This window comes from Mastigoproctus giganteus, chromosome 10 (assembly GCF_048544385.1).
Source record: "Mastigoproctus giganteus isolate SK-2022 chromosome 10, ASM4854438v1, whole genome shotgun sequence".
Classification (NCBI taxonomy): Eukaryota; Metazoa; Arthropoda; class Arachnida; order Uropygi; family Thelyphonidae; genus Mastigoproctus; species Mastigoproctus giganteus.
This window is the reverse complement of record NC_143584.1, coordinates 156,105,001-156,132,736: the sequence shown is the minus strand read 5'-3', so window position 1 is coordinate 156,132,736 and position 27,736 is coordinate 156,105,001. Positions and strand designations below refer to the sequence as shown.

At 38.4% G+C, this 27,736-nt stretch overlaps 1 protein-coding gene across 1 annotated transcript in view; it reads right to left on the bottom strand.

The window, feature by feature from the left end:
* The window catches only part of LOC150079402 (uncharacterized), a 1,085,915-nt gene that overhangs the window by 723,938 nt on the left and 334,241 nt on the right, over nucleotides 1-27,736 (bottom strand). Inside the window, exon 3 of the mRNA XM_090383052.1 lies at nucleotides 2,150-2,245. Coding sequence (XP_090239178.1) covers nucleotides 2,150-2,245 — 96 coding nt within the window. The remainder of the gene's footprint in view (nucleotides 1-2,149; nucleotides 2,246-27,736) is intronic.

Below are 27,736 nucleotides of genomic sequence, written 5' to 3'. Positions count from 1 at the left end.
ATGGGCTACAATCAACAAACTGAAAATATCCCCCAGTAAAACCAATTTTTTATGACTTTTAAGAACCATTTTAGACACAATAGACCGCCCAGAATCCGACTAAATAATACCCAAATCCCCTATGTATCCCAAACTAAGTATTTGGGCATCACCTTAGATGATAAACTCAGTTTTCTGCCTCATGTATTAAAACTCAGGGACAAAATCCATTTTATTTTCACAACCTCAGTTGTCAGAGTCTCCAGGAAAGAGTGGGGATTATCAAAGAAAACCTTGAACCTTTAAAAATATAAAACCATATTTTTGCCTATTACATCATACGCAGCAAGTGTTTGGTACCAAAAAGTATCAAAGGTAAAAGTGAAACACAAATTTATTTCAACACAAAGATCAGTTCTTCTGACGATCAATAATATTCCAAGGACTATTTTAAACAACGCACTCCAAATACTTGGCGGTACGATTCCTGTAGATTTATACAGGGTGATTCACTACCAGTGCGACAAACTAACAGGAGGTGTAGGGGATACAAAGACGAATCGGAATCACATAGCATTGCAGGGGCCGAAATGCCTTCGTCATGCGGTAGAGGACGTTGAACGGGAAGTCGCGTGAACTGCATGTCATCTGCATTCCAGTTGCAGATGGCATGAACTCATTTGGTTTGTTGACAGTATCCTCCATACAGTGGATTGGGAAATACCCAATCGTTGGCCTATCGCTCGAGTACTCGTACTCGGATTGCCTTCTGCAAGACGTAGGACATTCTCCTCATTGTCTGGCGTCCTCGTCGTTCACTCTCGATTCATGGCATCTCTCGTGAAACAACCAGTCTCACGTAACCTTCTGTGCACACGTGCGAAAATCGTATGATGAGGAGCACGCCTGTGCGGGAAACGTTCCTGGTACAAGCACAGAGCGGCGCGCCCGTTTCAGTCCGCAGCTCCATACTCGAGGTACATGTCGGCCAGTTCAACGTTTGAATACTCGTCCATCCTACTGCCTCGGGAAGCGGTTCGCAAATGCCGACTTCCAGCGGGATCGCTGTTCACGCGACCTCCCGTTCAACGTCCTCTACTGCATGACGAAGGCATTTCGGACCCTGCAATGCTATGTGATTCCGATTCGTCTTTGTGCCCCCTACACCTCCTGCAAGTTTGTCGCACTGGCAGCGAATCACCCTGTATAGTGTCTGTAAACTGCGTTTATAGTATGGTCGGTTTACGTTTTCGATGGAAAACTAGAGTTTCTCAAAAAAAATCACCATGAAATCATAGTAAGAGATAGACTAACACGGCCACTATGAATAAAGCCCATAAAAGTTCTATCTGAGTAACGTTATCGAAATCCAGTTTTCCACACGGTGTGGAAGGATAGCGGTTGCAACCACTGTGAAGACTTACCAAGTTCCAAAAGAGAGAGTATCGCTACTAAACTATTTAGCTTTACTGGTCAACAAGATGAGAGAGCTCCTACATATCAGTTTGCGCTAAATGCTGAATAGTTACTACGTAGTACGCTGAAATAGAGTGCGTGCATTCCTACTGATATTTTGCTGCTTAGCACATTGCTCTGATAGGTTCCGGCAGTAAAATGACCACTACATACATGTTAACTACGACAGGACTTTCAAATTATTAAAATGCTGTTTCTTAACATCTATACAGCAGAACTTGTATTACGTATTCACTGAATGAATAATCCAACATTCAGCCATAAGCTCAAATGCAAGAGAAGAAAAAAAAAAATTAGAGACCATTACCATTAAACATTGTGAAAGAAAGACACGTGGGAAGAGTTAGTATTTAAACCCTCGTGGGTAGCACAGCAGGTATAATCACTGTCTTCTCACACCAGCTAAAAACACCCGAGTTCGAATCCCGTCAATGACGCCAAGAATTTTTATGGGTCTTTTTTAACAAACGTGGCTGAGTTAATCGGTCTCAGGCGAGTATAGAATGTTTTCTTCTCCCGAAAACTCAGGTTTTTCGTCCAGAAAAGAGCAAATCGACTATAGAACACGCCATTTACAGATATATTATATACGGCACAATATGGCCTAGGTTGCTGATGCGCCTAAAACCCTACAAAAAAAAAAAATAAATAAATATAAAAAAAACTTAGTATTTATAGAATTAATTCCACTTACCATTCGTCACAATCAGCATCTACGTCATCTAATTCATTAATGGTCTCCTCTATGCACCAACATCCTTGTTTGTTCTGAACCACAGCAAAAGTTGAACTGCAGAAAGAAAACCGAAAAAGTGAATTACAAGATACACAGAAAAAAAAAAAAAAAATGAAGCAAAGATTTCTGGAGTGGAGCGGATAAGGTTAACCCAGAAGGACGGAAAGCCAGTAAACATTGCAGCGTTCCCTCTAAAAATATTTTATATACAAAGTAAATCTACTTATTTTACGGTACATTTTATAACTTCGAAATAGGTTTGAATTCAGTTATTTATGAAAATAAATAACTTTTAGGAGCACGCCTTTACTCACTTTTATAGTCTATGGCAGAGGTCAGCAATCTGCGGCTCTTTGAATATGTAACTGCGTCTCTTTAACTTTTAGCCCACATGAAGCTCAATTTAAAATGGAGTTAGAGGACTTCAAAATCAAGGACATGCGGGGTGCAAGACTAAAAGGCCTTAAAACTGAAATTGAGGATTTGGAAAGCTGCCCTTGCAATTCTACACAAATGGACGGCGATAGACGAGTTGAAAAAGCAACACCTAACTGTGTTCGATGTGTGGAATAGCTTACCGGACAAGTACTGCATATAAACGTGAAAATATTTGCGTTTGGACTTCTCTCAGTTTTTTGTTCTACGTATTTTTGCGGGCAAATATTTTCGAACATGAACTATATTAAAAATAAACCAAGAAACTCTCTGAACAATGCGAGTCTCTCAGCACCGTTAAAGATGAAAATTATGGCATACTCGCCTGATGTTGAGAGACTAGCTCAAGAAGCTCAGCAGCAAAAGTCACATTAATTCGTACCTAATTGGACGTTTGTTACGGTTTTTTTTTTTTCGGTATTAATAAATAATATTTCAAAATATATATATTTTAATAAAACACCTTCCCACTCTATTCCATTTCTTAAAAAAACATTCCCCCTCTCCCCTTAGCTTGAGCTGAGGTGCGGCTCTTCGAGTTCTCTTTTTTTTTTCTTCTTTTTTTTTTTTTTTTTTTTTAATCAGATCAAAAATGGCTCTTCACTCAAAAAAGGTTGCCCCCTTGTCTATGGCTTAATTTAATGGACGCTTAATTTCTTTATTTGTCAAAAATTAAAAAGTTGAAAAGAATTCTAAGAAATTTAGTAATTTTTTTAATGTTTTTTTAATATATTTCCCAAAAAAGTATATAAAAACAAATAATACACAAACAGGGTAATACATGCCAGTATCTCTTTATAACATTAGGCAGCTTAAAGATCAACTAAAATATTATTCACCTCCATGCAATCAGCAACGATGTGATAATGCGACGGTACTGGGGATTGAGGTTCCATAAGTCAGAATTTAATAGCGAAGCAAAAGTTCCAGCCAAAAGTAGCATTAATGAAGTAGTTGTTACACTTCAATCTATGAAGAGAAAGATCAGGTCCAGCACGTAGCCGGTTTTGAGGAATCCTCCATGCTAACAGACTGAAGGTAATCAGACTGTTGTCTCTCCAAGAAATAATACTGTCTTTTATAAAGCAGCAATTCGCCAAACAATACAATAGAATAGAATCGTTAATTGTAGTATGACCTGCATACAATTATTCCCGTCACGGCATGGTGGTGCCAGGGGTTTACAATACATATATTTATATCATACAGACAACATATACATACATAAGAGATACACATGAGAAATACATACATATTACATAATACACATACCGTATTTCCCCATGTATAAGACGCACCTTAATTTTGGGGGCCGAAATCTGTGTCTGATGACGAATCACTGTCTTCATATATTGCCTCGTCCTCAGTTCCATCTATGGCATTTGAAATGCCACACTTCTTAAATGACTTGACAACGATCTCAATATTGATATTATCCCAGAATCTTTTCACCCAGGTACAAACTTCTCCTATAGTTGGTTTTTTCACTCTTCCTGCTGGTGTCAAATTGTCCCCAGAAGACTTCATCCATTGGTTCCATTCGTCTCTCATGGCAGCTTTGAAGGGTTTGTTAATGCTGACATGAAGTGGTTGGAGCTGGGATGTAAAGCCTCCAGGTATGACGGCAAGTTTTGTTTTTTGCTCTGCAGCAATCTTCTTTGTATTTTTTGTAATGTGTGCCCTGAACTGATCAAGCACCAATGGGGCAGGTTTGCATAAGAGCCTACCTGGTCTCCTGCTCCAAACTTTCTCAAACCAGATCTTCATCCCATCCTGATCCATCTAACCCTTGTCATGAACGTGGACAACCACTCCTCGAGGAATGTCTTCTTTTGGCATTATTTTGCGTTTGAAAATCAGCATAGGAGGCAGCTTGGTTCCGTCGGCACAACAAGCTAGAACAACTGTATAATGGTTCTTTTCATGTCCACTTGTCTTCACAGTTAGTTTTCACCCATGGGGTGAGAACTAACACCCCATGGGTGAAACAGTTCTGTTACTTCTTATCAACAGTTCTGTTACTTGGGACATCAAACTGAAGGGGAACTTCGTCCATATTTGCAATCTGTCCCAACTCAAACTGATGTGTCTTCCGACATTGAATGACAAAACGATGAAATTCAAGGACCTTCTGGTCATAGCTTTCAGGCATCTTTTGGACAAGTCTGGTGCGTGTACGCATGCTTAGTCCATTCCGTTTCATGAACCTGAAGCACCAATTGTGTCCTCCTTTGAAATCAGTAACTTCTTTTTCATCAGCAATTCTTTTTGCTTCATGCTGAACCATCTCTGTGGCCACAGGAATTCCAATTGCCCTTTGCTCCTCAATCCATATCTTCAATTCCCTCTCTAAATCAGGCCATTTTGCTGACTTACCTCTCATGGCCTTCTTCTGCCGTGGTGTTTTCAGTAGGGTTTCTTCTTCCCGTAGCCAGTCTCGGATTGTTTTCTCAGTTGGAGGAGGACCAAACTTACGTTCAGCAGCACAATTTCCATTCAATTCTGCAAACTGGATCATTTAACTTGAATTCAGCAGTGTACGAAAATCTTCTCTGAGTCATTTCTAGGCAGAACGTGGCAAAACGTAACCTAATATACCGGTAACAAGCGCGAAACAATGAGCGTTTGCGCTCATTTTTTCGCGACAACAAGCGCGAAAAAGCGGGAAATGCAAGTAAAAAAAAAAAATCTACAACCACTGTTTAAGACGCACCCAGTTTTGAGACCCCAAATTTTTCGAAAAAAGGTGCGTCTTATACATGGGGAAATACGGTACATGCATGTTACATTATACATCGAGACTAGCATAGGCACAGCACAGTTCTAAATTTTCAGTTTAGCAAAGATTCCTTTTCTGCATTTTTTTTTTTCCCGATCACTTCTTGGATGTCACCGTCGATCGCTTGCAGTGAGGACAGCATTTGCTTTGGAAGGAATCTGTCGGTAAGCACTAGCCGGTTATGGTCTGCTAGCAGCTGTGCTGAAGACCGGCGATAAGGGGGAGGAACGCGCCAAGAGCAGTGATCCCAGAAATTCGGCTCTGTCATTTTTCCGGTGGCCATCTTGATTGGGAATAGCAACTTTCTTTCTCCTATGTACGATCGAAGCCTGCGCAATTGAAGGGCATCTGCAAGTTGTGTTACTCTGAGAACTGGAGGAAGGTGGAGTTTGGTGTTGGCCAATTTTAACAGCCAGAATTCGGCAGCGAATATCCTTTTAATGTTGGATTCGGCAGCCGAGGCCCATATCTCTGACGCATATAGTACTGTCGGGTAGAGATTTGATACAATGTACCTTTTTACCAGGTGTGGGTCATTAGTGTGTTTGTTGTTAATAAGTTTAATGACACAAGGGCTACTAAAGACAAATTGTGTCAGTTTACCGTTTATTTCTTATATATATATAATCAAATTAATCCAAAAATTAAATAGAGAAATGAAGTGAACCAAATTTTATTTGGTTCAGTTCATTTTCACTCTACTGGTTTGCCATGCTACTGTCAATATCCTATTTTAATTTAGCTATATATATATACCTTTTAACAATTTAATTATATACTTGCGTATAGGCCAATACGATTTAAGTATGTTAACAGTTCTATGTTTGCTTGACTTCCAAGAAATTGGGATAAAAAATTTGGAATTCGTTTAATTTTCTGAATGACCGAAAGGTGCTAGAACGGACAGATAAGTAAAGAGGACAGTCTACAAGAAAGTGGCGACCTGTAAGTTGGGTCTGTCTGACATAATGTGCACTGTGGTGGATCTTCTCCCAATAAAAACAGGTGTGTAATATAAGTATGCCCAATTTTCAGTCTTGCCAATACCACTTCTCGTCTGTTTCGTCTGAATATAGACAGCCACAACTCTGGTTCTTGTTTGATCTGGTCAAGTTTGTTGTTGGTATTACTTCGCCAGATTTGTGACCAGTTTTCATAACATGCCTTGCGAATTACAAGCTTGTAATCCGTATAGGAACCTGAAGGCGCTGTGAGAATGTAGTAAGAGGTTATTTAGCGATAAGACCAGCAGACTCATTTCCCGGAATTCCTGAATGTCCCGGTACCCAACAAAATGTTACTGATTGATTGAACTCTTTGCAAGAGAGTAACTGATAGTCAATAATTTTCAATGTAGGATGACAGGCCGAGAAATTCTCCCTTACGGCAAAGACTGCACTGAGTCAGTATAGATTAGTGCTGGTGAAATGGAGCGTTCAACAATCTGTTCAAGTGCAAGCTTTACGGCATACAACTCAGCAGTGAAGATACTGAAATTGGCTGGTAATGTGGCTGTAACGGTAAATGACGGGAAAACTGCTGCAACACCTACAGCATTGTCAGTTTTCCATCCGTTAGTGTATACTGCACAGGAATTGCAGTTGAGGTTGGCATGGGCTGCATGCAACTGTCCAATATAGCAGAAGCTAAAACATCCTTGCCCCAACGGAGAAAGTAGTCATCATGCTAGGCATGAAAACGTAACCAAGGTGCTACAGGAAGAGTGGTGTCCTCAGAAATGTCACTTAGATCAACATTCCAAGTATGAAGAAGTTCTTTAAGTCTGAGCGACGCAGGTCGGTTTTAATGTGGCTTACTCTCATAAAAGTAATTCCACCGGGTATTATATAGGTACTCCCAACTAGGATGGGAAGGGAGACTTCAGATCTTAGCAGCATATTGAGAAAGCAATATTTTTCTGCGAAGATGTAATGGAGGATCATGTGCCTCAACGTAAAGGCTTTGGACCGAAGAAGTCCTGAAAACTCCTAGGGCTGTCCTTAGAGCACAGTGCTGTATGACGTCAACTAGGTCTCCTGATTATAGTCTCTTCACCCTTTTTGGTGATCCCGCAATAGATTCCAAAAATTTTTGGATCATAAATGGTGATAACTTGCCCACAGGCTGAGTAAACAGCGAGTGTATCACCAGAAAGTTAGGGAAGTTAGGACACTGCTTCTCTTCGAAATCTTTTAGGTTGGTTTGCGTCATTTTAATTGGACATTTCTGACCTTGATCTTGATGGCTCTAAACGAGTAAAATTATTTAAGTCCATCTCTGCTCCTTTTAGCCCTGAGAGAGTAAATTTCTTCTTCCAGGTTACGGCCCCACCATGTGGAGGCAGGCGCGGTACAACAAGTGACCAAGCGATTGAGAAAGTTAATTCGGTTAGTATGGATTACATAGATATATAAATAAGGAAAGAAAAGTGAATTTCTTTTCTAGATTCTTACTTGAAACCTTTTAAGTATAGAATCATTTGAGAAAGCAGGAAGAAGAGCACTCTATATATCACACAAAAGATCGCTTGGCTCTCGGGGCCTCACTGATGTGGAGCAGTTGTTGCTTGGCAACCCAGCATAGTGAAGTCAGCCTCGAATGTATGAGGTTAACGTGCTCGGTGAAGGATAGCTTGAAGTCGAAAACGACCCACAGATCTTTTGTGGTTTGAACACTTGGGACTGAGGAGCCACTGAGCGCAGGCTCCAGCATTGTTGGGATGCCCTTTAGTGAAAAGATATGTGACGATTTCAGAGGGTTGAATGCGTTGAGGTAGTTAGCTATATCCTGAAGTTTCCTGCGTGGCGTCGGGTGCCGATATCCTTGTAGGCAGCCTGACATCGTCAGCATATGTGATCCAATTGCACTTGTTGGCCACAAACGGCACCATTATTGCCATGAAGAGAATCCCGGAAAGGAAGCCTTCTCCCCTCGAGGCAGACCAGCAGTTATCTTCGTTCCGATCATTAACACAACGGTCCTCTTGAATAGGAGAGACTCTAGGAACCAGAGAACATCGCCGGGAAAACTGAAATAGCGTTCTAAGAGTTTGGGTATATAGATGGCATCAAGTGTAGATGGATGTCAAGATATATAACTGATAGTTATTGTCTTTGTTCTAAGGCTTCTAAGATGTGCAGTGTGGTTGTTGCAAGATTAGTATGTATGCATGTATGCGATTTGTGGTGGCGGTGCTCTACTGAGAATAAGTAACAGTAGTCTTCTCCATTTCGGAAACGTTACCTATTTGAAAGTGCAATGCTAGGGGATTCGTTTTTAAGGATTTCTCAATATGAGATGTTACAGTAATGATGCTGTGTTTGCTTTTTTAATTTTAATGCGTGTGAAAATGATGCTTTAGTGCACTACTCAATATACATTGGTTAAATTGTACGTAAGATACCTTTGTGTGTTGCTTTCATAAATATTATACAATGGAACTTTTTGCAGTACTTTATCGATTTTATGAGTATATTATGACCATTCCTGTATTCGGTGTTTATTCTAGAATCAATTTTGTCAAGTTGCCTTTTTTTAATTCACGGAGTTGGATTACTCGTTCCGGCTCAGTTGGTTTGCGTCAGGCAGAAAACAATATTGTCTATCTCAGCAGTATTGTTTTCTGCCATTCTGTGATTCCCCCTCTTCAGGATTAATCCAAACTTTTCCGCTTATGTTGATCATTTGTTGCTTGTTAAGACGCTACGATTTGGTTATTAAGTAAACCTTCATTTAGACATGTGTTGGAGGCTGAATATTGGATCCTCAAAGTCCTTAATAATAAGATTGGTATTCATGATGCTTCTTCAAGAACTGTTATGCTGCGGAATCTTGCCTTCATTAACTTCAGAACCTATACAACAGATGCCTTGAATATCATTACTTTCCACCGCAGTGGACCACATACTCTGTCCGGCCCCTTCCTAAGCACCAACAATCAACTATCCAAAGCAAACACAGTCCCATCGCTTGAGCATCTGTATTTCTCAAAATTCTGGAGAAAGCACTACTACCGTCCATCACTCGCCAAATTCTCTGTAACCGTCCTCAGCAAATACACTATAGGATCTCAGGAAAATAAACGTGTATTTGGTAGGGGAGTTGAGCTATCAGGTGTAATAACCATGGAAGAATTGAGAGAACCTGTATGCTAAAAAAACATCTCAATTCTTCCATGGTCATTATACCTGATAGCTCAACTCTCCCTATCAAATACACAAATACACTGATAATTACCTTTTTGTCTATTTTTCGTTATGGTTTCCGGTTTTTTCTACGTTTACCGTAGTACCCCGGATCCAAACCCAGTCTTATATAAATTTTATATATATTTTTTATAAAATTTCTCATGGAGAGGTACGCTATATAAGCATATCCCAAAATTCGGAACTCAAACTGATTCGCTGCCATCAACAGCACAACAGAAAAACATTATTCCTGAATAAGGAGTTCAACCGTGGAACCTTGAGCACGGTTGCCACATTCAGTGATTTAGATGACCGGGAGAAGGTAAAGTTTGTAGGCAGCCATTTCAGGAAACAGAATTCTGCAGTACGTAGAGGTTTTATGTTTGTTGGGACTGCTGATGAACAGACTTTAGTTCCATAAAAGATGACTAGATAGATGTGCGATGAGACATACCTTGTAAGGAGGGTTTCATCCCTCATTTGTAGAAGGCGTCTGATGATCCATTTGAGGGAACAAAACTTTCATGCTACTCTTTTTATGTTGTCTGAGAAAGAGGTCTTGTCAAACATCACTCCCAAGCAGAATGATGACCCACAAAAGAGATTCTGACTCTTACCCAGGAAAGTCACCATGGGTGTTGGGTGCAGTGACAATAAAACAATTAGTGCAGATTTGACTGAATTCATATGGAGGATGAATATGGAGAGATAGGTTGACAAGGCCTGGAGTTCTGATTCGAATTTGTTGGGGACAGTCGTGGCAGTATGCTGCTGAGGAAATTTTTTTTTGCACCTTAATATCATTGGCATAATCTAGGCAATTGCTTTTATTTATCACAAAGGGGGGAGTGGAAGAGAGTGACACAGCACCTCCCTGTGAATGTGGTAATGATCATCTGTTTCAACAAACAACTACCTGTCCCTCTCGCCACTTCGCTTACATCATCAACGAAAATAAAATAGTAAACGCCTCAATGCAAAGAAGACTACATAAACATTCTTAATGAACTATATTATATTACACTGAGTTATCAATGACAAGCTACCTAATACCTTGCTGACCCTCCATTAGATGTCCGAAGACATGAAGCCATGCTGAATGCAAAGCTTTCCACAGGGTCGAAATAGATGACAGTTGCTTGCCCATACGGATAACTTCCCGTTCCAAAATATCCCACAGGTGTTCAAATGGATTGAGGTCGGGCGAATTTAGAGGCCACTCAAGATGGATGACAGCTTCATTATGTTTCTCGAACGACTTGTGCACAGTGCAGGCCCAAGGACAGAGTGCTTATCGTCTTCGAAGATCCCTTCTCTGTCCGGGAGAAAATGCAACATGGCAGGATTCACATGGTCTCCTAAGAGTTGCTAGTAGACCTCACCAGTGAAACGTTGGTCCATATGCACCAGGATTTTTAGTTCTTGCTAGCAAAACATACCCCATATTACGCAACCACCGCCACCTGCCTGAATAGTGGGCATCATGCACGATGGGTCCATGGACTAGTGTTGCTTGCGCCACACACGAAGGCGTCCGTTGGCATGTTGCGCCAGGTATTTGGATTCATCCGACCAGCACACTCGTTTCCAGTCCTTTGGTGTGAAACCAGCATATTGTTGACACCACAGAATTCGCCGTCGGCGATGATTAGCGGTAAGGAGAGGATGTCTCTTGAGTAATCTGCTGTGGAACCCCATATGTCTGATTGCGCAGCGCATCCACATTTGGAATATTTTTCTTGCATTCTCTATATTGTATTGCGATGTCAACTGTCGTAAATATGAGCCCGTACAACGCGCTACACTCTTCGCTCACCACGAACATTCACGTTGCGTAATCCTTTACAGTTCAGTCGGCGGGAAGTGGTTTGACCCGTTGGACACCATTCTTTAATTACCTTAACCACAATGAGCTGTAAACAACCGACAAGACGTGCCGTTTCGGATATGGACGCATCCACTGCACAAGCTCCCACAATCGTGCCAATTTGAAACTACGTGATTTCTTTACTACGTCCCATAACTGCCATTTTATCACTTTGACTTGCACGACCAAGTGTAAATTACCACTGCTCTGGCGTAGGAAGCTGTTTGGCTTTTTATACTGCGAGCTATGCAGCATAGTCCGTTAGATGGGGTAGACATAATTCATTGATCATTGAGTGTATAATCCACTATACAGAACACGGATAAGAAATTCCCACATAAGAAGTTTTTCCATGTACTAGGTTTAGTTTCTTAAGTCCCGATTTCGACTCTGTATGTTGTAATGTATTATTTTCTCGGATAAAACGTTTTCCCGCATAAAAAGTTCGTGATAAAGAATAGACAGTGTATTATTATAATGACGTTTTCCCACTTAATACGTTTTTAAATATAGAAATTATTTATTTTTAATATTAAATAATATATAGTGATGGAACATCCCAAGCAGAGATCAATAAGATAATTACAGAAGGCAGAAAGGCTATCGGCATGTTAAACTCTGTTCTGTGGAGCAAAAATATTCTAAATAAAACAAAGAAACTTGTATTTCAAACGATTGTACAAAATCTTCTATTGTATGGAGCGGAAACCTGGACATTGAATAGGCGAGCGGAAAATAAATTAATCTCCACAGAAATGGATTTTTGGAGACGCTCAGCAGGAACTTCTAGAAGAGACAGAAAACGGAATAAAGACATAAGGGAAAAAATGGAAGTGAAAAAGATTATTATTGACACCATCAAAGAAAAGCGTCTAACATGGTATGGACATGTAAAACGGATGCAAGAAAACAGATATCCAAAGGCTATCCTGGAATGGATACCTCCTGGAAGAAGGAGAAGAGCTAGGAGGACATGGATGGATGGAGTACGGGAGTGCATGACAGCCTGAGGCTTAACCGACCAAGACACCTAGAACCGCACTTTATGGTGGGGAAAAAATTCCTAACAAGAAGTAACTTGTAGGCTGAGGAAACACTCCTCTTAAAGAAGAAATAATATAAATATTTGGCAACCGAACAAGTTAGTGCCAAGCATCATGTTAGTTCGTAGTAAACCACTGAAGTAGGTGAAATGACATAGTTTTTGATGTACATGTATTTTATATTGTGAATGCCTTCACAACGAGTTGCCTTGATATTGCACTACTTCCAATAAGCAATGCTTCGCCAATGAAAAAGATTAATGTTACTTATTCTCGGCGGATATCACGCCTGGGTGGTCGTATCCGCCGAGAATCTATTGGCGAAGTGTTGCCTATTCGAGAATCCATTGTCGGAGCCAGAGCCGGATTTAAACTTATTGTAGCTATAAGTTTGAACATGTATGAGACCTTTCTCTCTCTTACAGTTCACCTGTGACAATATTAAAAATAAATTATTTTTTAAGAAGGAGCGAGGCCCCTTGTAATGTGAAGCCCTAGCTGTAGCTTGTTTAGCTTATATGTAAATATGACCCTGGTCGGAGCGTTGCTTATTCAAGGTAGTTCAATATCAGGGCAACTCGTTGTGAAATTAGTGAAGGCAAAACGAGTTTCATTTGCATTCAACAATATGAGTTAGAACTGAAACGATGCCATTTCACCTACAGCAATTTACTACGAACTAAAATGATGCTCGGCACTAACTTGTTCGATTAGTGAATTTTCCAAATTCTGAGGCTTTCAGCCCTAAAACATTTTTAGTATAAACATTTTGATATAATGGAAGGTGACATATTGAAATTGTTTTCATCGATATCCATAATTCGTTACGTAGACCACCTTAAGCACTGATGGCTGTGAATAGTTCAGAATTAGTTAGTGGATTGATGCTCTGTCTTATTGTAATTGTGACCTTTTAAGATATGTTGAAACTCCAAAGGAGCTCATTCTTCCAACTTGGTAATGAGTTTAATGAACAGGATATTAAGCAATTAGAAATTGCTTAACATTCTGTTCAAAAATGTTTCTCATAGGCAGAAAGAGTAAAATATTTATAAATTCTGAAATAGTACTTAAAAATCATCTTTAACTTGTGTATGAGTATCTTTTCATTTTTATTTGTGTACTTAATATTTTATACCCTTAGGTCATTTTCCCTTCTAAGTTTTTTCAAGCGTAAGAAGTTGTAAACCTCCAGTCTCTTGAAAAACTTCTTATCCGGGTTCTACTGTATATTCCTTTAATTTTTAAAATAACCGTACATTTTTCAGATAGTTAGCATTTCGAAATAACCCTAATGGTAAACAGATTGCCCAGTTTTATTTATTTATTTTGAACACCAACGTTTACTCCATCATTACATAACAATGAACTTTGCGAAATTAGTATTAAGAAGATATATACACGACAACTTTAGCTGAACAACGAGTACGCATCGTTGATCAAAAACACTCATTAGTGTTCCCGTTATTCTCCAATAGTGACGATGGAACGTTTCAACAGAGAAATGCATCATGCCAGGAGGCCACATACGTCTAGATATGGTTCGCAAAAACATTCAAAAGGCTTTATCCTCACAAACTTCCAAGATCATGGCGAAATCAAGCAACAGTCGGTTGGGGTCGAATAGGTTGTACGACGCTTGGATATATCTGTGGCTACTGCGGTGCCACTATGAGACACCGCAAGTAGGTGGGGCATAGGCATGCCCCACAGACCAGCCTTGGGGTCGCCTCCTCCTTTGTCACCATACTTCTGATTTTTCCGAACTCTTCAGTCTCCTTCCCCCTACTATGTCTGTATACCAGCGCACGCCCCATACAATGGAAATTAGCATCAAAATTCAAACTTCTCATGAATCTTTCGGCCTTGCAAAATTCTAGCGCACACCCCACGTTTCTTTTTTTCCCATAGGCCCTAGCCACTGAAATCTCAGGGAATTAGGCGGCAGGTCCTGCCAAAGTAAAAATTTCAAATTATTAAGTACCTGGTCTGCCTCCACGAGACCAAGTTTGGGCAAAGTTGGGCCCCTGTAGGGGTCTAGCTGCTAAATGGCCAGAAGAACAATGATACATAATGCTACACTTTTACAAAATCCATGCACTTTTAAATCTCCGGCTTCTTACAATGAAAGCTACCCGGAGATGGAAATATACTTTACACACCGCATATAGGTAGAATGGCTCGCCATATCTTCGATGTTTTTCGCAATCTCGTATCATCCATGGGCAACGCATCCAATCCGTCCTTCAAGTCCGTTGAGGCTCAACAGATCATTAGGCAGGTGGTCATATTTCAATGACCAGTTAGTAATTTCTCATTTTTTTCCCATAAATTTTCAAAATCATTTTACATCGCGATTGCTGACAATTCTAATATTATTTTCATTCACGTATTTATTCAGAAGCAAGCTCTAATCAATCCCTTAATTACGGTTCATACACGATACGGGTCACGCATAACAGCACTGAATACTGGTATCAGTAGCCTTCAACAAATTAGTAATTCGCTTTATTCACAAGTCACTGGATAAAGCAAATGAGGGGAAGTTTTAAAAACACACTTCAAGGAATTACAGTATCAATTTCAACTAAATGATATACCCTTTCTGCATACCAAAATAATTCCCATTTCTACTGGAATTTATAATGTTTCAAATACAGTATAACATTTATTCATATAATGCACTCAGATAAAAGCTTTGTCATATCATCTACAGCTCTAGTGCTCTCTGGGAACAATCATGACATTCGAAAATAAAGAAGAGCTAACAAGATGGATTACACTACGGTCTACAGTTCCTACCTCTAACCTTCGGACTAGAATTTGCTAGTTGTCAAAGCAAAAAGAAAAAAAAAAAAAAAAACGCAATACACGAACCAGCTGAATAACTCTAGGTGTTTTCTCCAATTTTAAATGGCATCCTGTGCTAACATTATTTGCTTTCGTCGAGAGTAAAAGTGTGGTGATAAACAGGGGAGATATTTTAAAGGGAAAAGGATCAAGGCTGTTGCTCAAAATTATCGTTTCCGTGACACAGAACTGTAGCTAATTTGTTAAAGGATTTCTAAGTGTTCACGAAAAGTGATGGGCTGAAATGAGACGAACTACAACGACGCCTTGCCGCATTAGTTACGCCTAATTCTGAAACTAAAACGATTCGGTACCAGTTCACCTCCTTGTAGGTTTTATTTTCTTGTCCACAGATTGTCGGATTGGTTATACGCGGTAATATTTTTTCTATCCATTATTACTGACAAGCAGATTCCATAATGAACTCATTAAGCCCGCCATTCACTTCTTGCTGCACGCATCATGAAGGGTTACAAGCCACTCTAATCCTATTTAATTAAATTTTTCTCGTTACCTTATAATTCACAACCGTTACTTAGCATATATTAAATGCCCATAGGTGTCCTCCCTCGGTTTGAAAAATGGATCTAGAAGTAAAAAGATTAAGAATGTCATCTATCCTACAGTGCCGCACGTATTAAACGGTTGTTCAACTGTTATGCCCAATAAACGATGCTTGCGAGAGTATTAATTAATTAATTCTACAGCCTTCAAACTATCCTTTACTTCATGTTTTCTCTTCCTTGCAGGTCACAACAATGTGTAGTTTCGTACCAAACCAGCTACTCTATAACTTATTTGTGTTAACAGATGGCATCATCTATCTAACTATACAGATTTAGAGGAACCATGTACAGAATCATGGAGAAACCCATGACCCCCTCTTAGTTATGTTATATGTTATGACCTTAACTAAATAACGGTAACAGACTGAACTGCGAATGACCCAGTTATAGAATGTACTGATAGCGGCATTGCAGAATTCTTCAGAAGATTTCATCTTCATTCAATTCCAATTCAAGGATCACATTCATTAAAATGTTTCTTACACATCTGTGTAATGGCTAATATATTTTCCAGTCTCCATAGGTGAAAAGAAAGAAAATTACATGGGAAGTTAATCCAGTTAAACTGAATAAAATAAATACTAGTTTGTTTAAACGTTGCCGCAATATTACTAACTTCGCCAACTGATAAAAACATAACAGTACATTGAAAAAGGTAAAACAACTGCATAATGCTTAAAGTTGTATTATTTTATTCGTTCAGATTTAAATTATCAAGCATCACAGTCAGTGCTGCATAGATCAAGCAAAGTGAGTAAAACTCAATCCAAGTAGTTTGAAAAAAAATATACGATTACATTTGATGAGTTATACAAAAATAATGCATCTGATAACTGATGTTAAAACGTTAAATGTTGTTGATTTTAGACGCATCAGTGACTTAGAACATACTGCGCCATTGTGTACTATGTCTTTACAAGTGTCTGCTCACAGACCGATTTGCATGGTTCTCTCTCTGACAAGATAGTGGTTTGGCTACTTGTCGCTCCTTTGGAGAAGTCTGGGTTCGAATCCCGTTAATGACCGGAGCAATTTCTAAAAGTCTCTTCAATATAGGTTTTAGTTAGCCGATCTTAAGCGGAGGGAATAGGGCTTTTCTCCATGAATTATTCCGGGTTTTTTGGCCCGCACAACATGACGTGAAAATCAGCTCATGAACAACGGTTTGCATGCTTTGTGTGCTGAAAAGCTTGGAATTGGTTTTAATACGGTTTTAGGCGCATCAGTATCTTAAGCCATGCTGAGACGTATATAACATGTCTGTAAATTGCGTGTGTTCTGTGGTCGATTTGCTGTTTTCTGCGAAAAACCTGAATTTCCGGGTGTGTGAGGACACTACCTGCCCTGAAACCGACTAACTCAGTATCGTTGTGAAAAAGGACACAAAAAATTCCTTGCGTAATTGACAGGATTCGAACTCGGGCCTTTTCCACCGGGAACAGGTAAAAAGTTTGGTAAAAAGGTGGGTATAACTCATTGGGAAAACCATACTCTGTCGTGCTTCAGATTGGCTAACTACAGCTTCAATTTTTTTTTTTTTTTTTTTGTGCACAACTCGCTGAACACTCAGAAACCTTCCAAGAGAACTTAATCAAATATCTTTTTTCTAAGAAAGCTTGAAACTTCCGTCTCTTGTGATTGCTTGAAAGGAAATTTCAGCTCTCACATGCCTTAAAACCGGGTTGTTTTCAGAAGCCAGTGTACTGTGCCTGTACAATGCATGTATTTATGATCGGTTTGCCTGTTTCCGGATGAAAAAATTCACCCAACCCTCTCCTGAGACTAAGAAACCATTACTAATGATAGAGGAATAAAGGTTCCTTTGAATTACAAACATGCAAACTACAAAGAATCCTGCTAATAAACTGATAAAAAAAAATGTTTCGTTGCTTAGTTTAGATTTTGCGTAGAGGAAATTAAGGCCACGAGGCGTGAGGATATGTTCTCGTAAATTTCGTGTATTCATGGTCGGTTTCCTGTTTGATATACATTCCAGAACAGACTAACTCGACTACGATATGAATAAACAGCTCATAAAAGTTCATCCCGTCTACGGTGATTCAAATCTTTTCCGCATGGTGTAAAAGAAAAACGACAATAACCACTCTACTAGCTGCGAAGGAATCCACATTCTGCCACATCAGTTGCCACGTGATAGGATGTGGATTCCATACTCAAGAAATCAGAAAAAAAATTGCCCACAGAATCGAAAAATAATTGAATTGCAATTCTTTCCTTGGATAATGAAGACAGCTCATATAACGACTTATCTTTTAATATAATTTTGAGGAAGAAAACGAACTTTGCAATTCTACTTTAAATCCGTAAATATCTATGATCTCAAGAGGAGAAATAGACAAAAAATATAAATAAATAAAGAAATCAAATGCCACCAGACAAAACAGAACAAAAGTAAGACGTTATATGTCGTGACAGAATTCCATTGCAATCTTGCCAGAACTCATAACGTTCAAGGAACTGTAGATCACATTTCTTCGAAGAACTAGGAAAGCATAGCGCGAGCTTTGAGTAAACCCATTTTAAGTGTCGAATGAACAGAGGTGAACTTTTAAAACTGTACAGCTTACTTCCACGTCTGTGGGCCTCATGAAGCAGATAGAAGAGCACGCGTCAGCTACCCCTCCCACACTGGCTGCAATACCACGATCGTAGCTGACCCGGAACTGCACTTTCCATGGCGTTTCAGACGTTTTGCCGAAGGGAAATGTCTCACGTCTAGTAATGTGACCTCAGAGGTGACCTTTTTCAACCGTGTGGTCTTAGCTATAACTGCTGGCCGTGCGAGCTGAGATCGTCAGAAATGTCACCTATAATCTCTTGTTTAACTCGATACCAGGAGGTCAAATAGCTGAATGAAGTATCAGATTTTATCTGGTTCACTTCCCTAACTAGAAATAAAAAAGCAATGAGAGAAAAGACTGCGAACAAACAGTTGTTGGAACTACTTAAATTTGTGTTACAGCTTCTATAACCATCGTAAATCGCACTTATAGTAAAGACTTTACATAACCACAAGTTTACCGAACTCAACATAAAGCCAGATATAATTTAAAGTACTGCCTTGTGGCGATTTAATTTGGTAATAAATATTTTTGAAAAGTCGACCGTGCATTTGAATTCAAAGATATTTGGGAATGCATATTTATAAATGTTAAAAGTTAGTACAGTACTATGATCAGTATAAAAATAAGTCATTTCACTTTACCCAAGAGATATGCCGGATACTGTGATCGACCTGTCTGTGACATTTCTGATCAAATCGGATAGAAGGACGTGAAGGTTGGTTATAAAGGTCAAAAATAAGATTCCGATTTAAAGTCGAGTGGTTAGTTTATTTCATTTATAGAAACGCATTAATAACTTAATTCCGTTTTTTTTTTTTTTTTTTTAATGAAATCCCAAACACGAGAGGCATTGTCACAAGCCGCAGTACTTCGTACCGAGCAGGGATTGAGAAAATGAAAGAAAATACCTGTTCACACTAGACACTAGACGAACTTCTGCAATTTTCTGTTAACTTCTGTAATTTTTAGGAAATACGTATAAAGGAAGGTTGTTCCAGAAAAGGGAAGTTGCATAAAGAAATGAGGAAGAAGAAAAATTGGTTCGGCGAGTTTGAAGTTTGACATTAAAAGGATGTTGACTGGTTGGGGCATGTGTTCGAGCTGCTTTTGAAGAGACAGCGGGAATTACAGATGCTAATTCAGAAGCACGGTGCCCATGGAGGTATCTGTAGAAAAGGCATGCAGCAGAAACAGAATTTCTATGAGACAGAGAGTGGAGAAACTTTGTAAAAGATGGCTCAATAATTAACTTAACTGACCTGTTTTGAATGGAGTCTAGAGGCCTGACAGAGGTTGGAGGAGCACCACTACAGGTGTGGAAACAATATTCCACGATCGGTCGGATTTGCAATTTGTACACCGTGAACAGCTGTATGGAAGAAACGTAATGCTGAGAGAGAAAAAGAGAACCCAGTTTTTTAGATGAAGAGGAAGCAATATTTGTAATGTGCTTATGACAAGAGACATTAGAAGTTAGGAAAATCCTCAATAAAGATAAGCACAGGAGTAGAATACTTCATTTGGCGAGGTATAAGACAGGACTGAATGACTTTGAGAAGGATTGAAATCAACTGAGTTATCTTTTCCCAACTGGAGATCAGCATTTAAAGAATTGGCAGTGGATATTCAAGAATCTGAAGCTGTTTGTGCAGGACAAGGTTTCTCAAATTGGAAGGTGGGATTCAGGTGGGATTCAATGTGCTATCATCAGCAAAACTATGGATAGGATTTCCAGTCAATGGAAGAAGACTACTAATATAAAAAATGAAGAGTAGGAGAAAGAACTGAACCTTGTGGAACACCTGTATTAGCGGAGAAGTTAGAAGACAGAGAGCCAACTACCATCACTCTCAGTGAGCGGTCAGAGTGAAAACTGGATATCCAATAACAAAAAGCAGTTCGCAAACCATAAGAAGGAAGCTAATTTAGAAGACCTTTATGCCATTAAAATGCCAAACACGATCTTTATGCCATTAAACTGCCAAAGCAACTGCTTGAGTTTCAAACTTTTCCGTTGAATTTTTCCAGATTGGTAATGTAAGCCAAAATATCACCAGTGGATCGACACTGACGGAATCCATACTGGCGATCGTTGATCAGACAGAAGGTTTCTAGATAGTTTAAGAGTTGAGGTTAATTGATTTCTCCATTACTTTAAAAAGAGTAGAAGTAATTGCAATGAGACGATAATTGTATGAGAGGGATTTGTCACCCTTTTAAGGAATTGGCTCGATATGAGCAAATTTCCAAGCAGAAGGGAAAAAACCTGTGGCGTAAGAAAGTTAAAAAAAAGGTGACAGGGAACAGGAGTAAATTCAGGGGGACAGGTTTTCAGAACAAGAGAAATGCCATCAGGAACTGGAGCTTTCTCAGCATCAAGGTTGTTCAAAATCTTTCTGACATCCTTTTGACGGAACACCAAAGGAGGCATTCAATGGAATGTACTGCAAATTATGGGAGGTAGCTTACCAAGATCAAAAATACACGAGTTGAAAAAAAAAAAAAATAAAAAAAAAAAATAGGATGCTAGCAGATCAGCTTTATCTTTAAAAAAAAAAAAAAATTTCTGTTTATACTCCGGCACGACAACCAAGTCAGTAGAGTTTACAATAAATCGTCGATACAAATATTTATCGTATTTAGTGGTCACGGGCTTGAACCCTGGTCCACTCAAGGAACGCGTGTTATGCACTCTCGCTCCTGACCACTGGGCTACGTCAGGCCTCTAGCTGAAGTAGCAATAGAACCAACTGGTTTTGAAAGACTAGGAACGGAGATGGGCAAAAGTTGCGGCCAATAGCTTTGGCAAGACATCAGAATACTTGACTGCCATTTGGACAAGAAGCAAGTTTTCTACTCTCATCCTGTTCAAAATCTAGCGTGGACTGATTAATAACTACTTTACATTGTTGTGAGCTCTGGTGTAAGCAGAAAATGAGCCTGGTGATTTGGATACAAGCCAATTACGACATGCAACATTCTTTTCTTGAACAGCCTTAGCACATTTATTGGAAAACCAAAATTTAGATAAAGGACGAAATTTTAGGGTGGCGTGTGGAATAAAGGATTTCGCCCCTACAAGGATAATTTCACTGACATGATCTGAGCAAACTTTGACATCAGAAGATTTGAAAGATTTTCAGACCATGGAAAAGAAGAAGAAGAAAAATCTCGCAGATCATCCCATTTTGCATTCTTGTAATGACAAACAACACGAAGTTGAGATTGAGAATGGCCACAACAGAAAGGTTCCACTGAATAAGAGACCATGACCAAGTTGTGATCTGAGGTGTCTAGAGGTTGCTGTAATATGATTTTAGGGGCATCAGCGACTAAGGCCATATTGTTCTGTATATACTGTCTGTAAATTGTATGTGTTCTGTGGTCCATTTTCTGTTGGCTGCGTGGTTACACTATCTGGTATTCTGGTAGATAAATGAACAATTTCTTTTATGCCTTTAAATGAACAATAGGTCATTAGTAATTGGAAAAGCCTCAGCATCTCGACCAGCTGGGTCTGTGTGACTGAAAACGGAATCCAGCTGGAGTTGTGAACATTAAAATTACCTCCCTATTAGAAAAGTTGGACTAGAAAAACTGAAGTTTCAAACAGGAAGTCAAAAAGTTCCAAGCGATTAGTGGAGTTGGGAGAACAATAGCGGAAACAGATGAATTTGAAAGAAAATGGGACAGGGATTGTAAGCTAGAGAAGATCGAATAGAGGAGATTTCAAATTGTCTCTTATAGGAAATATCAGAAAGGACATATGCACAAGTACCACCTTTGAAGCGAAAGGAATCATACAGCGAATAAATCGGACAATTGAGATGGGCAGGGCTTGAGTCAATCAGGACTTGAGATTCTATCAGAAAAGCCCTCGTGGGTAGCACAGTTGGTAGGATCGCCGTCCTCCCCAAGACCTGGTGGAAAGAACCACATTTCGAAAAACCATGCCACAGGAGAGGGTGGCATGGTTTTTCCTCCCGGAAACTCCGGTTTTTCGTCCATCAAACAATAAATTGAACTCAGAACACAGCAATTTACAGACAATATACACGTAGCAATATGGCCTTAATCGCCGATGCTTCTAAAACCCTACACCTACTACTTTCTGACAGTAGTCTACTACTACTGTCAGAAAACGTAATGGGGTTTGGTAGACTGTAAGTCAAAATGGACGTCACTGAGATTAGAACTGAGACCACATATATTTGTGAAATGAACGAGGGAGCATTTGGGAGGATTAGATATTTTCACAGATAAGTTTGTTCTACTAATTTGACAATTCATGGTGTATTCACAAGTAAGAAAAGGTGGGGAGGACATGCTGTATGAAGTAATGAAATTTTTTGATATGGAGTACACATGGTAAGAATATACCCAGCTCCTTGACTTAATGTGGCCTCGACAATGACCCCACATATACACTACTCGGACTCCCTCCTGCCATCATCTGGAGGGAGTCCGAGTAGTATTTAGAACTGTACCCTCGATTAAAAATTAACTGATTAAATTATAGTTAACATCAAAAACTCGATTTCTGGTTGAGACTTTTCATATAATTTATCTATGTAGATGCAAAACTCGAGGCTAATATCGTAACCTAACGTACACTGAAGAACAATTTTGATAATATATAACAGATCCTTGACAACTGATTTGATTTCAGAATCCGAATAGGATATGTAGACATGTATAGTTTCTTATGTAGCGGGGCTCCCAAACGCTGATTCAACTCCACTGTAGTACACTGTGATGATACAGAAACTCTGCAGAAAGGCCAGAAATGAGTGTAGCGCTATGTTTATGCTGTGCATATGTTGTTATGTCGTTCTGGCCACTCTGCTACCAAGAAGCAACAACTACCAGGAAGGTATGTCCTGTACCCGTCTACCCACGAGGATGCTCGCCTGAACTGAGCACAAACCACAGCAAACGTCGAGTGCCACGTACTGGATGTCTAAACCATTCAAGCAATGAGCAAAAAATAAATAAAGAATATTAATAAAGAAATAAAAATGATAAAAATAAACGGAATTAAAAAATTAAAAATTAAATTAAATTAAAATTAAAATAACTAAAAATTAAATTAAATTTTTAAAAATTGTATGTGCCGAACACGCATATCGGAAGTTAAGTGAAACTTCTTTACTTTAGAATCTTTTGAAACGTTTATCATTTCAATGTTACAGTGGTTTAACATTTTACAATTGTTTTACAAGTTTATTACAAAAGTACAGATCCTCGTTTGTACTCAGTGGTGGTGGTTTCGGTGATTGCATTGCACGTATACGTGCTCTTATACGCCTTATAACACTCATTCAGCATGTTGAATTGTCTTCGGCATGTTGAATTATAAATTTTTTTCCATCGAAAATTTTTTTTGAATTACGGAGAACGACGAAAGAAATATTTTAGTTTTCAAATTCGGACTGCTAGTAGCTGACATATCGCGATTTCAAACGTAAACACGACATACACGCGAGTTACACCTTGGCCACACTGTAGGAGTATTGATTGCGTCATGCGTCACTGCTACGTACGGCGCTGCGTCGTTTTTGGCTGGTACGGAGTGGTACAATGGGAGAGATGAATCATTTTGTGTCGCATTTTCGTGGCGATTTTTTACAATTCACGGACGCAAGTTACTCCCAAGTGAAAACTGCCTGAAGCGCGCCTAAAAAAGTTTAACTTCAGTGAAATAAAATAAAAAGTAAAGAACTGATAGAAAACTATCAAAAAAAAAAAAAATAATAAAAAATCACACCAGTGCAAGGCTGGTGAATAGGATGCAGTTAAGAGATTAATAAAATAAAGTTCTCTCGCTATAAAATATTGTGACGCCCACTTTGACGGACTATACCTATAAAAATCCCGCAACCATATCACTTCTTCATAACTGATACACTAGACTAGATACCGTACAATAAAGAGGCATCCAACAAGAAGTTCAAGTCGGACCAAAGCTCATTTATCATAATAGTGACCATTGTGTAACATCTGTTCTGATTAAAAAATTAAACATCTTTTTTTGCATATAAGATGCAAAAAAAGGATGTTTAAAGAAAAATATCAGGTTTTCTGGGTAAACGATTTAAAGTATTCTCCCTCTGTAATATCCTTGCCACTGATGTGTTTAACTGCATATTTTATCTAACTACTATTAAGAAGCAACAGGGCGTTCCATATTACGACCACTTTCATACTAATGATAATGAATATTGCAATTGAGCAACATGGTAACGGAGCTTGTGCAAACAAAAACAGAAGTCCAGCTAGAGAGGGAGAAAGGCACATAATGGATGATGAACAGTCATAAAAAGAAAATTAAGGAGGGGGCGTAATTTTCTCTATATGACTATATCCCGTAAAAAAAAAAAAAAAACATTGTATGACTTGGATCAGCGGTCGGCAAATTTAGGGGGAAAAAATTTATTACATATATTTTAAACACTAATGCACAGGTGCATATTAAAGAAAATGTCAGTGTAGAATTAAGAGTTTGCTACTGCATAACGTTGATAACGGTCTAAATTATGAGCTAAACTTTCACTGTCTTCAACGAGTGAGTGCATCATCTTGAGAGCCACCAAGGAAATTGCTAATTCATATGTATATGAATTAGCAATTCATATATATATTGGTAGCCTACCATTGGTAGGCTACCAATGGTAGCTAGAAAAATGAAACGACATCTATCAGGGGCTAAAAAAAGACGCGAGCAAGTTGCCAACCAACAGAAAGGAGCATTGGACAAATTCATAACCGTACATGTTAATACATGTAATTAAAAATACATGTATTAACATGTATTTTTATTTTCCCTGTCTCTCTCTTTTTTTTAAGGGGCCCGATATTTTCTTCTGCGCCCGGGGCCTCAACCGACCTTAATCCGCCACTGAGCGTCGAACAAAGAACAAGATGAATTATTCCGAGGACCGCAGCTTCAAGAGAATCAACAAAGCGACGAGACAAAAATGTCTATATCAATGATCCTGGTACTTGGCCTGAAATTATAACTGATAAATTTAGAATGGCTATCATACAAAATGGCGTAACACAAGTAAAAAAAACTACGATTTTCCGAAAGATAAAAATAACAGAAATTTTTCTGAAAATTATTATTTAAGAAAATTAACAAATGGGGAACGTCAAGAACTCTACTCAAAGTACAAAGATGCCACATTGTGTTATGCGTGTAAGTTATTCTCTTCAAATACCACTTCTCTGTGTTTAACTGGACTTAACGATTGGGTACATTTAAGTTCGCGATTACAAAATCATGAAAGATCAGAATATCATTTACAAGCTATGTACAAATTGTTACATCTTGAAAAGAATTTGAAATTTGGAAACACTATTCACAAAGAACATGAAAAAAATAATTAAAAACGAAACAGCGTTTAAAATGTGTTTGTGAACGAATAGTGGCTGCAATTTTATATTTATCAGAGCATAATTTGGCGTTCAGGGGCAGTAGCGATGCATTATATAAACCGCACAACGGTAATTTCTTAGGTCTCGTAGAATTACTTGCAAGATTTGACCCAATCATGAAACAACATTTGGATCGGTGCGTAGAATCAGCATCGCGTTCCTGTTTATCTCATACAATACAAGATGAACTGATTTCTGCTTTGACTAAAAAAGTTAGAAAGGAAATAATAAATACAGTTAGGAAAGCTAAGTATTTCACAATTTTATTAGATTGCACTCCAGACGTAAGCCATCAAGAACAATTATCTGTTATTTTAAGATATGTTAAAGTAGATAACTCTGAAAGTGATGTGAGTATACAAGAACGATTTATTTGTTTTTAAACAGTAAAAGACTCGACAGGAAAAGGGTTATCAGCCAAAATTGAAAGCATATTAGAAAAGGAGGAATTAGATTTAGTGAACTGTCGAGGACAGGGGTACGATAATGAGCTCATATGAGAGGTTTATATAAAGGCGTGCAAGCACTTATCCTGCAAAAGAATTCCAAAGCACAGTATATGCCCTGCGGAAGTCATAATTTGAATTTAATTCTTGGAGACATTTCAAAATTATCTTCTCTTGCAAATTCATTTTTTGGGACTTTACAAAGCATATATAATATTTTTGCAAGTTCTGTGATACGCTGGGATATATTAAAAGAGCGTGTCAAACATCTTACTCCAAAACCACTGTCAGAAACGAGGTGGGAATGTCGCCTCGAAAGTGTGAAATCTGTGAGATACCAAGTACCACAATTTTCTCTAGCTTTGAAATACCTTTATGAACATACCAGTGACATGAAAACGAAATCCGAAATCCAATCAATCGAAAATAAACTTACTTCATTTGAATTTTTATTAAGTTTGGTCTTTTGGTACGACATACTGAATGAAGTATATATTGTGAGCAAGATATTTCAAAATTCAAATATAGATATCGGTACTGCAAATTCACATTTAAAAGGCCTTTTAAATTTTTTTGAACAGTATCGTGAATCGGGATTCAAATCTTCTTTAATAACTGCAAAGGAAATAGATGAAGAATTACAAGTGACATCTGAATTTAAGAATCAAAGAACTGGACAAAAAATGAAGCAATTTTGTTATGAAGGAACCGATCAGCTTATTTCATCAGGCCAAGAATATTTCAGAATTCAATATTTTCTAATCATAATCGGTAGTGCGATTATTTCTTTTAAGAAAAGATTCGAAATTTATTACGAACATGAGACATCATATGGTTTTTTATATAATTCGGATAATATTCAAAAACTGACCGAAAACGATCTTCTTAAATGTTGCAAAGACTTAAATGCGACCTTGCAAGACGATATTGATTGCATTGATTTATTTAATGAAATCGAAATTTGTCGTCGAGTTTGGCCTTCCAGGATCACAATATTACAATATTTACTGAAAAATAATTTATTTATTTGAATTGTATCCAAATTTTGTTACTGTTCTGAAAATTATATTAACCTTACCAATTACCGTCGTATCTGCAGAAAGATCTTTCTCAAGATTGAAAATAATAACAAAATTACTTGAGATCTAGCATTAGTCAAGAACGATTTACCTCCTTAGCCATTTTATCTATCGAATCCGAAAAAAACTAAATTATGATGATATTATCAACGAATTTGCTATAAAACATGTAAGAAAATGAAACAAAAAAATCATATATTGTGACCTTATTCGATTAAGTCGCATACCAAATTGTATTTTATAAGTACATGAAGCAATTATTTTTCTTATT